Source organism: Pipistrellus kuhlii, unplaced genomic scaffold, assembly GCF_014108245.1.
Source record: "Pipistrellus kuhlii isolate mPipKuh1 unplaced genomic scaffold, mPipKuh1.p scaffold_m20_p_7, whole genome shotgun sequence".
NCBI lineage: Eukaryota > Metazoa > Chordata > Mammalia > Chiroptera > Vespertilionidae > Pipistrellus > Pipistrellus kuhlii.
Genome location: NW_023425573.1, coordinates 22,713,569 through 22,727,309, shown reverse-complemented (window position 1 = coordinate 22,727,309; position 13,741 = coordinate 22,713,569). Strand labels below are relative to the sequence as shown.

Sequence of the window (13,741 nt, the reverse complement as noted above, 5' to 3'; positions counted from 1 at the left end):
TAGTTAATGTCCCCTCCTATAAAATTTTTAAGATCCCTTTTGGCGTTAGCATTCTCTGTTTCAACGACTCTTGCAGTAATAAAAATGTAGAATTTAGATCTATTTTCTAATTCTGCAGGCACATCCTGGGACTGCACTGTATGACTTTGCCTTAGTCTTGAACTTACAGAACACATTCAGTGCCACTCACCATGCGTGAGTCCTCACTGCAACAAATCCATGACAAGGTTTATATTTCATACCAGTTCCCATGAGCAGTGGTCAGGACTTGCTGCTGGACAGTTCCAGAGTTAAATAGCAAAACAGCTAGCTGGAGTCCCAGGCCACTTGCCCATCTGGTGAGCAGTTCTGAGGCCCTCCTCTTACCTTGTTGCCCTTTCAATCCATTTAAGCCTGGAAGTCCCGGAGGTCCCCTGGGACCCTCTGTGCATCTCCCTGGGAGTCCTTTTTCTCCAGGTGGTCCAGGCTGCCCTGGATCCCCTGCAAAAGAGAGTCCAAGAATATATTCCAGGGCCCAAACCCAAGGTCCTAGTATTGCTATCCCAAACATTCTCCTGCAACTCCCCCTTCCCCCTAAATTGGGCCAATATTTATTATCATTAATATGTCTTATATAGAAAACACTCATTAAGAAGGAAAGAAAGAAGAGAGAAGGGAAGAAGGAACAAAGGTAGAACAACAACAATTAGGCCCTCAGATTCTATTTATTCATCTAGAACTTTGAAAATTCTTCACCCCTAGAGCACCTGCAGATGCAATTTACTGCATTTTAGCAAAGCTCACAGAGAAGAAAAGTAATTGAACTTGCTATTGTACCTCGTGGTCCATCAAGCCCTCCAGTTCCTGGAATTCCAGGGAGACCTGGAAATCCAGGGAGTCCAATTTCTCCATTTTCCCCAGGATTGCCTCTTTCTCCTGGAAAACCTGGTATTCCTGGTTCTCCAGGCATGGCTAGTCCTGGTTCTCCCTATGGCACAGAAATGGTGTTAGTTTTACATATAATGCTTCTAGATACTTATTGACAACTAGTGGCCTGGTGCATGGATTTGTGCACATTGAAAGGAAATTAATTAGAAGAAAGATTCATGCAGTAATTGCATTATAGCAAAAAATTACATGTCAAAATAGTATATATAATATAGTATTATAAAATTAAAACACACCTGCGATTGGAGCCAGCGAGAGCTTTATATGCATTGCGCATGTGCGAGTCAACGTTTATTTTTAAATTGCCAATGTGTGTTATATGTACTGGCCAGTTGGATGTATGTATGGTCAGTCACTTAGCCTTTTATACAGAGAGATTGGCTTGTCTTTAGGGTTATTTACTTGAAGATAACATATTCATCATGGAGTTCCTAAGTACCTTTTTTTCACAGTCGCCACCATTCTATCAACTCTCCTTTTTCAACTCTAGTTGCTGACTTTTCTATAAATGTATGCATAATAATTCTTTAGATCCCCTACTTTTTCATAATACTGTGGGATTCTCTGTAAACAATCTAGATGTCTTTACACTTGAGTTTTTCTCATAGCTATCCATGTTTCTTTCTAGAATTCAACCATTTTAAATATGAATGTTTCTGAAGGTTAAGGGAGAAATAGAAAAGCAAACTTGTCTCCTTAACACTTTCTGTTTTTCTTCCTAAAAGGGAGGAATAGTAAAAAAAAAAAAAACTTTAAAAAATCATCTGCTTTATCATTTACAAGTAAATTGATAATTTCTACACAGAGCATCCTGACTGGCAGGAATATCCTAACTGGCGAACTGTAATTGCTCCTCCTCTTCCCCATTCCAGTCTGAATTTTAATTCTCAAAGACCTTGGCTCCTGGGAGGCCTGGATTTCCAGGTAACCCTGGCTTCCCCATTTCTCCGGGACAACCTGGTGCTCCTTTAGTTCCTGGAAAACCTCGGTCTCCTACAGGGGAAAAAAAAATAAAGGTTGTATAATTAGTCTTATTAAAAGATTTTGGGCAGTATCTCTTTTATTTTACCTTATTTCATGAGGCAAGTAGCTATAAATGTTTTATGGAAGTTTGAGTGATGAAAAAGCCAATGGGTAAATTAGCAATTTTAAAAAACACAATTCCAAAGCAGATTACATTGGTTCCTAATTTTAAAAATTACCTTCTCCATTTTTGTTGTTTAGCACCACTATAATTTTGATTCAGTATTTTTTAAAATCTCTGATCTCGGTTTACCATTGGGCTGACCTTTTCTTTAAAAAGCATATTTTACATTCAGTATATAGCCAGATACATATTTACAGACACACACACACACACACACACACACACACACACACGTATATATTATATAAGCCATATCAAGATATAAAGCATTTCCAGTACCTAGCTATTCTTTCTCACCATGGGTTGCTCAAGACAATCACTTTCTAATGACCTAAAGCAGCCACTTTATGAGTTAACTTGCCTCTTTTGCATTTATGATGAGAGAATTGACAAAGAGGTCACACACATCATTTGTTCTCTTCTGTGGTTCAGAAGAGGAAACCCTGGGTGGAGCAGAGCTGCCTTCAGAGAGTTCCTTTGTGCCCCTAATTTGACCAGTTTTTAATGAACCATTACTTTATGGGCTTCATTAGGTTTAAATGGGAAATTTTGACCCTCCAGTTTCCAGGAGCTCTTAGACTAGTCCTGGTGCCCAGTTTGGAGTCTCCTTTCAGGAAGGTGACTCTGGAGGGGATGCAGCCAGGATGCAATTTTCTTCACACAGGGTCCAAAAAGAATGAGGCAAAAACATGGGCCAGGCTGGGTTGCTTCACTGGCAAGGAATTTCAGTCAAAGACATTCTTGGGACCGCATGAAAAATCTGATTAGGTTTTTCATTTCAAGTGTATACTCATAAATTGAGATCAATATTCCCATGTTTGGGCAGAACTGATGCATGCTAAACACTGTTGATATATTCATTTAAGAGATAAAGCACCAAAAAGGATTATTATTATTTCAAAAACACTTTAAATAATACTGAAACACACATGAAATTATTATAAAATCTGAAATTGTATGCAACAGCCCAGTGACCCAGGTTACTCATATGTCATCCTGGATAAGACTTGTGTGTGTGTGTGTATGTGTGTACATGTACATGTCAGTGGGGGAACATCTGCATTTCTTTGGAGAGTTTTTCCTTTGATGAGAGACAGCATCTTTTTTTCCTAAAGAAAAATAACTTCTGTGTTTATTTTGGACTGAATGGGGAAATCAGCTGTGTGTGATTTAACAGTTCTTTTTTATTATGAAAGAAATGTATAAAGTGAAGAAATGCATAAATGAAAAAGTATAGGCATCTACTCAGAAGTAAAGAAAGAATTCCTCACAACCCCACTATCAAGAAGAATTACTTTGGTGAATTTTTATGCATTTAAAAAATATGATTGGGATGAGACTGCATAAATCAATGTGACCTCTGCTTTTTTACCTCTCGTCATTGGGAAATATTTTCCCCATTTAGGACTGATGAAAGACATCATTTTAAAGGATAGTATGGATATTTCCTATGCTATTCACTATACACATTTATAGTTTCTAAATATCCACAATGAACCTTATGTTTTAAAATTTTTTAACATACCTTTAGGTCCAGGAGGCCCAGGGAGTCCAATTCCTGGCATTCCTGGATCCCCGTCAGGCCCAGGAGTACCTGGCTCACATTTTCCTGGTTCTCCCGGGAAGCCTTAACAACACATATATGTCCACATCAGCAATTTCGTTTATCTTGCCTTGTAACCAAATGTCTAAGTTTCCGTGTCCTCCCAGACATTTTGGAAATTAAAAAAAAGAATTTACCACAACCCCATTCCTATCCAGTGGACTGATCATTAGAAACTGCAAATAATTTTGAAAATATAATTTATTTCCTAAAAGAATTTCTCTAAATATCTTCAATTATACAAGTCTCCCTCCATGCATGCAGAATGAAGTGTTAGATCATATCGGCAAAGAAGTTAAGTTTTCCAATGAAGAAGCTGTGGGAACTATAGTAATCGCGGGCAACCATTCCTTGCTCCTCCACCGAAATCCACGAAGACTGTTCTGCTTGCGAATTCCTCTTAAGATACTATTTCAACTCCCCTTTGGAGTCAGAAGCACCAACGGGAATAATCTGGGTGACTTCAAAGGACAAGAGCAACTCCCCTGCCTGTTGCCTTGTCGTCTGACAAACTGGCCTGTGCTCTCTCTGGGAGCCAATGCATATAATTTTTCCTTAAACCTGGAACAGTGTTTTCCCAGGAAAGTCTGGGTGCTATCTGATGCCAGGCACCAGGCTTGGCAAAGAGGTTACTTACCAGGTGGGCCTCGGGGGCCAGCGTGGCCTGGGGGCCCTGGGGGTCCTGGGAGCCCTGGGACCGGCGTTGAAACACTGAACTCCCCCCTAGGACCTTAAGAAGATTTATGATCATAAAATTAGTGTGCATATTGAAGCTTCTTCTTGGTTCAGAGGAAAACTATATGATGTATCAATATAATAAAGGGTTTAGAGACGTTTTCCAAGGAATATGAAGAATAGTCTCTGCAAAATTGGCTTAACGGTGACTAGCCCATAGGAACTTTTTAATTTCATTGATAAATAAGTTTCTATTCATCCACTGATCTTGAGGGAGCTTCACTAGCCCTAGGGACCATCAACCCACCCACAGGAAAACAGGACTGGAAAGAAAACTAACCAACCGGCGTCTCCAGGTGGTCCAGGGGCTCCGGGAATTCCTTGGGCGCCCTTTGGGCCAGGCTCTCCCTGCGGTCCATAGCCTGGTGGCCCAGCTGGTCCTGCGGGTCCCGGGGACCCAGGGACGCCAGGGTCCCCCGGAGGACCCGGGTCCCCCTTCTCACCACTGAGAGCCTGTGACAGCAGGAATATGTTTGGATAGTGCTTCATTCCAGTATTTCCTTACATAGATGAATATGAATGCTACTTGGGGAGAAAGTATTGAATTAAAGAGAAGTTGGCATTTGAAGGAAATTATCACAACTGTGGTTTCTGTGGTTTTGTGCCCTTTGGAACTCAGTCACATTTCATCAACTGGGAACTCTGAGTCCCACTTGAGATGCCCCACAATGAGGTGTCACCCATGTGAGAATAGCCCCTCAAACCTACCTCACATTGGTCAACAGTTCAAATGTAAATGATACTCATGTTAATGGAACTTTTCTTTCTTTCTTTTTTAAAAAAAATATTTTATTGATTTTTTACGGAGAGGAAGGGAGAGGGATAGAAAGCCAGAAACATTGATGAGAGAAACATCGATCAGCTGCCTCCCGCATACCCCTCATTGGGGATGTGCTTGCAACCAAGGCACATGGCCTTGACCAGAATCAAACCCGGGACCCTTCAGTCCGCAGGCCGATGCTCCATCCACTGAGCCAAACCTGTTTCAGCTAATGGCACTTTTCTAAAATCAAATCAGTGCAGCTTAAAATCTCTATTTGTTTGGTTTCCATTAGGTATTTCCACAAAGGTGATACTCCACCTGTATTAAGTTTTTCTTATAAAATGTCTTTTAAAATATTTTCTAGGTTGTAACATTAAAAATTAAATAAGTTGATACCATAGGTAACACCTTAATCAATAAAGAAATTAAAAATAAATAAACACATTGTCATAAAAAAAAAAAGTTGATACCCACCGGTTCACCTTTAGGTCCCGGTAATCCTTTCATTCCAGGGACTCCAGGAATTCCATCCAAGCCGCCTCTTCCAGGCTGCCCCCTGGGCCCTGGGTCCCCTGGACTACCCACTTCTCCCTCTGGCCCAGCTGCTTCGCCTTTCTCTCCTTTCAGTCCTGGATCACCCTGAGCACCCGGAAATCCCTAGGGTGGGAGAGACATGAGTCTGCATTTCCTTTTGGGTAAAGTTGTTTTTGTGTCAATCTTAATAGAAAATGTCAATTTTAATGAAACATGTATTTTTTAGACACTTCTTTGGCCACAAATATAATTTTAAGCTTTTTTTTTATTGGTAGCTAGACAATACAATTCAATACAATAATATAACTCAACATGATACAATAATCATCACAATTCATTGGTAAATTTTAACATGCATCTCTGAATAATTTAACATATTTATCCACATGTAACTTTCTGATTCATTATTATAATCAAAATTTAAATTTTTAACAACTTGATTGAGGTATCATTTACATATAAAATATATCCTTGGTAAGAACACAATTCAATGATTTTTAAAATAAATGTATATATCTAAACTACAAACACCACAGTCCAATTTCAAAACATTTTTATCACTCCCCCAAATTCCCTTACACCTGTTTGCAATCAATTCCTGTTCCCAACCTCAGTCCTGGTCAACCACGGATCTGCTTTCTGCCTCTGATATAATTTAAAAAAATATATATATATTTTATTGATTTTCTTACAGAGAGGAAGGGAGAGAGATAGAGAGCTAGAAACATCGATGAGAAAAAACATCGACCAGCTGCCCCTTGCACACCCCCTACTGGGGATTTGCCCACAACCAATGTACATGCCCTTGACCGGAATTGAACCTGGGACCTTTCAGTCCGCAGACCGACGCACTACCGCTGAGCCAAACCATTTTCGGCTGCCTCTGATATCATTTTAAATGATTATAAATTCATTATTTCATTCACAGATCGTTCGTTCATTCATTCATTCATTCATTCAACACATAACTGTTAACTGCCTGCCCTTTGCCAGGCACTAAACCAATGGTCTGTGTGGTGCAACCATATTTCCAGCCAGAGTATTGCATTCTCAAAATTGAAATTAAAGCTTAATAACCATGAAATCTTACTGGGTATCCTGGGAGACCCACACTTCCTGGAGACCCTGGGCTTCCTTTAATGCCAGCTGCCCCTCGTCCTCCTGCAAAGCAATGAATTGATAAATATTCATTGAACACCAATTCTAAGGGTAAGTCAGTGTGTGAAAAAAAAATAAGGTGTTGTCCTTTGAGCAAAGAAAGACAATTTCTATTTTAAAAACAGTGCAAGAAAAGAATGGGAGTACATCACTAGGATAACATGAAATGTTAAAAAAAAAAGTGCTAAAAAATTTTAACTTCCTAAGATTTTTGTCTTTTTAATTTTAAAGATACATTTTTATGATGATAAAAATAATACCTGCTCAATGTAAAAAAAAAGAACAGAAGGAATATAATGAAAATCACCCATAAATCTACTATCAGAAGACAGTATTTGCTAAAATTTTCATGTATATTAGTCTAAAATTTTATATCCATTAATACCTACACATTGACATATATATATATATATATATATATATATATATATATATATATATATGTATATAGCTTCACTTTAAATGGGTGCACAATAGCTTATTGTGTGGGTGAACCATAATTTATTCAGCTAAGTGTTGTTTTGAGACATTTAGAATGCTTTTTCAAATTTAGCTATTGTAAACAATGCTCCTATAAATACATTTGGATATTTAATTATCCAAATTTATCCAATTATATTCTTTCCAATAAATTCCTAAAAGTTCAACTGCAGGACCAATGGGTACAAACTTTTCTAAGACTTTGGATATCTATTGTCAAATTGCATTTTGCTGTACAATTTTAACCTCCTCTAGGTATTTAAGCATCTCTGTAAAGATGATTTCTTTAGAAGATCTTCTGAATGAATTTCAGGCCAGTTTATTAACAACTATTTGTTCAGATTTTTTGCAAGTTCTTTGCCATGATATATATTTCTTTACAGTAATCCTAATGGTTTTACTGCTTATATACAGGATATTCTTTGAGCTGTAGGGAAGCCAAGGAAAACATCATCCAGTGAGTTGACCCTTTTACTTGCAAAAACACTTGTCTGCAAATCGTGTGTACCTGGGGTTCCTTTTAAGCCATCAAATCCTGGCAGTCCTGGGAGACCCGGAGGCCCTGGGACACAAGGACAGTCTATGCACACGAGGCCTGGCTCCCCTGCAAAGAGAGGGTGCTCGGTTACTCATACACCCACACAGTGTCCGCAGAGAGGACAGGGAGTTTCCAACTGCACAATTCTTTCTTACTCTGGACATTCTTCCATGTAGTGCAAAGCATGTAGGACATTTCACATATTAATAAAAAACTTTTAATCTATTATATCTGCTTATTTTATGATATATCCTCCCTTCCCCCAGCTGGTGGATGGAGAATGATGTAACCTGGACCTGTGGCCTGGACATTCCTGAGCATCTGACCAGGCACCTTATATGGATTATACATTGAACCACACATTGGCACCTGCCAAATACCCTAAGCCCTTGATTCCTAAGTACCTAAATGCCTAATCATGTACCTTATATGAAACCACCAATCAGCCCTTGACGAGTATCCTAAGCCCCATCCCTTCACATTCCTCCCCTCAAAAGGCATGTTCACTTCTGCACATGTTACTGTTCTCCCCTTTCAAGATAGCCTGGCAGGGTCCTTCTCCTTTAATAAAGCCTGTATTCCTGGTATTTGGCCCTCTGTCTCATTCTTTCACTTTATCCCTCTGAGCACGTAGGTGCTCTTCGACAGAAACTCCCGTTTAGTGTAAAATAGCTATGATGTCCGTTATCTTCCACATTCTAGGAACATCCAATGACTTATTGCGTGGTTTCTAAATAAGTGGCTGCTTTACAGATAAAAGAATACTTTTAGTTAATTCCTTTGGAAAAGATGCCATCTCTGACTGCCTGCTGTTTTGGATCATTGTTGCCTCAGGGAGAAAAAAAACAGTGATAATGATGGTGATGAGAATGGTACTAGAACAACGCCATTGATTGAACCAACCTTTGCGCCCATCGACACCTGGGATTCCTGGAGGCCCCACATGGCCTGGATGTCCACCTTGTCCAGGGGGACCTTTGCGATATACGATGTCACCTACAAAAAGACTCTGATTTTTAAGACAGTTCTTTAAGTGTTCTCTTTTTCAACTAGCGAGCATTTTAGTAATATGTATTATTGTATATGCATTTCCCCATTTGTTTTGGAAGCTGAGTCGTTCTAAGGTTAGCTGCAACTGGAAGGCTGAAGTGTGTTGACCGCCTTTCCTTTCACATCATCTACATGTGATGTTTATATGGTGCTTCTCATTACACAAGCAACCCATTACCTTATTATATACTATTTTCAATCACTCCAAAACTATCCTTTTAACATTTTTAGGCAAAGGGTCAAATCTTATGCTTCTGTGCTTGTTGAATGCATGATATGTATCTCCTTGATATATTGTAGATGCTTAATACATCCCGAGGGGAAAAAATTCTGACTCAGGATGTCGCCTGTTTCCTCCTCACTGCTTGTTCACACCAACTGAGTTTCTCATTCTTAAAGCAGCTCTCCAAGAAAGCTCTTCCCAGTCTTCCTCATATTATCTGCTATTATAGTGTTACCATGAATAGCGTCTTCTCTTAAACTATTGTGTTCTATAACCTAATTTTTGGTCTTGCCATTTCAAATATAGATTGAAGGCAATGCCGATGAAACTAAATCTTTAAAAACAGTACCTAGAGCTGCCCAAAATTTCACTGCAACAAGATAACACTGGAAACACTTCATTTGGGTGGAACTTGGTATGCGTTATAATTAGGTCTGCTTGACTGTGAAAAGGATGCCCTTTTGTGATCCAGTTTTCTGTGTCTTCAAGATGACTGGATAGTTATCTTTAAACAGTAAAATCAGGTGGCAGTGTTATACTTAATGTATACTTATATGTATACTTATACATTTATACATTTATACTTATACATTCTATTTTATGTACTTAACACATGGTCATACTCATTTCATACTTAATTCAACAAGTATTATAGTTGAATGTCTACCATGTTCCATCCCCCTGTAAGCAAATGATGGGGCTTAAAACAGCTGAGAAGACAGTCCTGGACCTCAAGGAGCTTTGATTCTTGTCGAGGAAACTGACTAAGACAGGGCAATGGGAAACATTCTACAACCGGGCTCTAAGCATGAGTGCTTAGGGTGCCGGCTCAATGAAAACTGTCTGCAGGACTTGAACTTGAAGCTGCAACTGGGAGGATAAACAGATGTCACTAAGCAAGAGAAGACAGCAAGCCAGGGCAGTCTCCAACGGGAGAGGGAGTGCTACGGGGGCCAGATACTGACTTTAGCATCCATTGGGTACAAGAACTGTGCACATCAGGCTTGTCATCAATAAAATGAGGACACGGCCCACATCTTGAGAAAGACTCAGAAGACTAGGAATTGTTAAAATCCATAGTAGAGTTTTAGTTTAGTTTTGTTTCCATTTAGGTCTATTTCGTAACTTGACAGATTTATTCTTGGGCATTATATTCTTTATTAATGGGATAATTTCTTAAATTGTCATTGGCCTAAAGAAATGCTTTTATTTATTTATTTTTTTTTAGATATTGCTCATATAACCAGCCTCTTACCTGAACTGCCTTAGTAATGCTAAAAGTCTTCCAGATTATTCTTTTGGATTTTCTACATTTGTAATCATATTGTCTATAAAAAATTGTCTCTTTCCTTTCAAATAGTTCCCGACACAGAAAATTCTTAAGGCTATTACGAGACTTGAGGATAAATCATAAGACCTGCCAGGCACCTGCCAAGAAGGGTATATAAAATAAAAGAGTGACCTATATTTTCGTAGGTTCTATGTACCTATCAGCCAATACAGATGCCGAGTGACTATTTAGAGAGATGGAGAGGAAAGGACACCTGAACCTGAACCTCCAGGGACCACTTCAAATCCTGAGGACCCCAGCTCTGTGGTCTCTGACCCACTCCACCTGGCAGCATCTAGTCTTGAGCCCACACCGCACACCTACAGCCTCTTGCTCTGGGGCTTCCCTGCTGATGCCAAGGCATGGGATGCCCTGAGAGCCAGGCAAACACAGCTTGGAGGTGTCCCTGATGGGCAGGCCGGTGCTGTGGGAGCATGTCTTTGACTGAGGAGAAGTAGAAGCTGGTGGATAAATTCTTGCCTCTTTCTCCCCTGGGACAGGCTATTGTGAGACAAAGTTACACAGCTTCTTGGAAGACAGTCTCCAGGGACTGAACAAGCAGTTGCCCTTGGCCTGGGCCAACTTGATAATCATCATTCTTTCCCTGCCCTGTAACTCGTAACTCGTGTCCCCATCTCTCACTCTGCCACCTGTGGGAACTCCAGGTAAAGCTTTGCTGTTCTTGCAGAGTAGTCATGCCACCATAGTTATTTCCACAGAGAGCTGATAAAAATGAAACCAGTGGAGAGCTAACTGCTAAGATCCACACAGGCTGATGGTCAAGTTCTAAGTGAGGCCCTCTGCCTCTGATTTGCACACACCTGTCACTGGGCAATGCACACAAAACGGACCCATTAGGCATCTTTACCTGGTCGTCCCGGAGGTCCCGGCAGCCCTGGAGGGCCTGGTGAACCAGGACAACCCGAGGCCCCGGGAGACCCCACTGCATTTTTTCCTGGGGGTCCTTGCTCCCCTTTACTTCCTTTCATGCCTGGTGGTCCAGGGGCTCCTCTGAGGCCAGGCTTTGATGACCCTTGGAGGAAAAGAATAATTTTATTACATTTTAATTTTTCCCTGATTAATATGTGATTATTTTCAATTGAAAAATGTGATGTGTTCTGATTTATAACAGTTACACCACTGAAAGGTATATTGAGCATATAAAATTAAGAGTATCTTCTTTTCTTCATGTGACCTTGTTAAATGACTACATTGCTCAAAACTCTTCATGCCCACAAGCTAATTCATGTCGTTTATGACAAGAGACTGGGACAGAGTTTGGGATGCACAGTAGTCCTTTTATTTAAAAATTCTTCAATCTATGCTATTTTGTGGACTTTTAAATTAGAGACTATGAGATGCCTACTTTGTAGTGTCTGAAAGAAGAAAGAAAGTTATAATTGGACTTCATTCCTGCCAATTGTCTTAGATATGGAAGGGTGTGCTGGGGGAGGAGGCACCTCCTGGGAGAGATGCCAGGCCTGGTGGTACAAAATGCATTTCAGCCTTCACCAGTTTGGCTCAGTGGATAGAGCGTCAGCCTGTGGACTCAAGGGTCCCAGGTTCAATTCTGGTCAAGGGCAAGTGCCTTGATCGTGGGCACATAACCAGTAGGGAGTGTGCAGGAGAAAGCTGATCAATGTTTCTCTCTCATTGATGTTTCTAACTCTCTATCCCTCTCCCTTCCTCTCTGTAAAAAAAGAAATAAATAAAATTAATAAAATATATTTAAATAAAATAAAATGTTTAAAAAAAAATGCATTTCATCTGTCTCTCCTAAGAGGATGAGGATGTGAGGAGGCGGGAAGTCTTTAATCTCTAGCTCAAAAACGGTTTAATTGTTAAGCAGAGAGACCTTATCACCAAGGGGCTGAGAAAAATCTGATTATTTCTGATTATTGAGCAGAAGGATCTGGGCATAAAGGTAAATGCCTCTGACTGACACTGTTTTAGAGCTTTATAATTTTCACTCACTGGCTACCTGAAGGAACCTATCTATTCATTACTTAGGGGCGAGGCATGTAGAAAGAAGTCTGCTGTAACCTTGGGCCAGACCTCTGAAATATCCTTTTGTCCCATTGTAACTTCAAGAGACACCCACAGTTTGTAGTTTGATGTGTATGTTTTTATACACATGCAAATACACGTACTATTTATCCATTCACCTATTTTTTCATTGGGATGATAATATATACATACTTCTGCAATCTGCTTAATTACAATTCATTTTCCAAATTAGGAAATAGTTTAAATGTACATGGTATAAAGAAAAATAGAATGGATGGCAGGCTACAAATGTTTGCTATTTTTTCCTTAGTTTCTTTTCCTTTTCAAAATGACACATTACATCATTACAGTTATAATCATGGCCTCTGTGGAACCGTCTTTGATTCTATAATATTTCTCCTTCCTTTCTCAAGAGGCAACCACACTAATGACTGATGGATGTTTCTACACTTTACGGAATTGTTTATGTTTCTATAAACAATAAATTGTAAAATTTAAAATGTCACATAAAAAAGTATAACCTGTGAATTCCTATGCAACTTGAAAACTGATTTTTAACGAAACTAATCCCCATCAAACTAGTTTTTCTCTCTCTGTGCCTTCTCCGAGTTTCAAGGCTTCTTCTCATATTCCCAGCTTGCTGTCTTACACTCAGTTAAAATGCTGAGAAGTGAAAAAGAGCATTTCTACAACATTCTGTGTAATTTTCCACTTCCTTTTCACAAGTAAGAATTTGCAAACACTTATACCAATTAATGAGAGATTTGCCTTCTATAAATAATGCAAAGTTACTAGAGCAGTGCATTTTACTTTTTAATAGCATTTCTGTTGATACCCTGAGGAATATGTACCTACCAGGCCTTCCGGGATCTCCGGGGGGGCCAATGGGACCTATGAATACAGAATAGCAATGAATTGCTTACGAAGAAATAAATACCTTGTCACCCCATTTTTGCAATCTTGGGTTTTAATATAATAATAATTAATAATAAATAATTTCCATATTTTCTCCATTCTCATATAGATAAATATTAGAAAACTTTACTTACTTAGACAAACTGCAGAGAAGAAACCAATCTCAGATATCATTTTCAAATAATTCAGCAGAAACTCACTAAGAGCCTGCTCTGTGTGTACTTTGCTGGGATGGGTCAGAGACAGAAAAGCAAACAGCTGGAATTGTTAAGGATCTGTAGTTTTTGGCTGGTGTCCCACCTCAGACTGCTTCTAGTTCTAACATTGCTTT

The 13,741-nt window shown here is 39.4% G+C and overlaps 1 protein-coding gene across 3 annotated transcripts in view; it reads right to left on the bottom strand.

Annotated features, from left to right (window-relative positions):
* COL4A3 (collagen type IV alpha 3 chain) overlaps positions 1–13,741 on the bottom strand; it is a 115,133-nt gene that overhangs the window by 29,135 nt on the left and 72,257 nt on the right. For all 3 annotated transcript variants that reach the window (XR_006740460.1, XM_045575354.1, XM_045575353.1), the window contains exons 20-31: positions 13,351–13,386; positions 11,357–11,521; positions 8,789–8,881; positions 7,856–7,951; positions 6,800–6,870; positions 5,650–5,832; positions 4,697–4,865; positions 4,315–4,407; positions 3,600–3,701; positions 1,823–1,920; positions 817–967; positions 367–480 (exon numbers count right to left, since the gene is read on the bottom strand). Coding sequence is in view for 2 of the 3 variants with exons in the window: in XM_045575354.1 (XP_045431310.1) it covers positions 367–480; positions 817–967; positions 1,823–1,920; positions 3,600–3,701; positions 4,315–4,407; positions 4,697–4,865; positions 5,650–5,832; positions 6,800–6,870; positions 7,856–7,951; positions 8,789–8,881; positions 11,357–11,521; positions 13,351–13,386 (1,371 nt within the window). In the remaining variant the exon portion in view is untranslated. The remainder of the gene's footprint in view (positions 1–366; positions 481–816; positions 968–1,822; positions 1,921–3,599; positions 3,702–4,314; positions 4,408–4,696; positions 4,866–5,649; positions 5,833–6,799; positions 6,871–7,855; positions 7,952–8,788; positions 8,882–11,356; positions 11,522–13,350; positions 13,387–13,741) is intronic.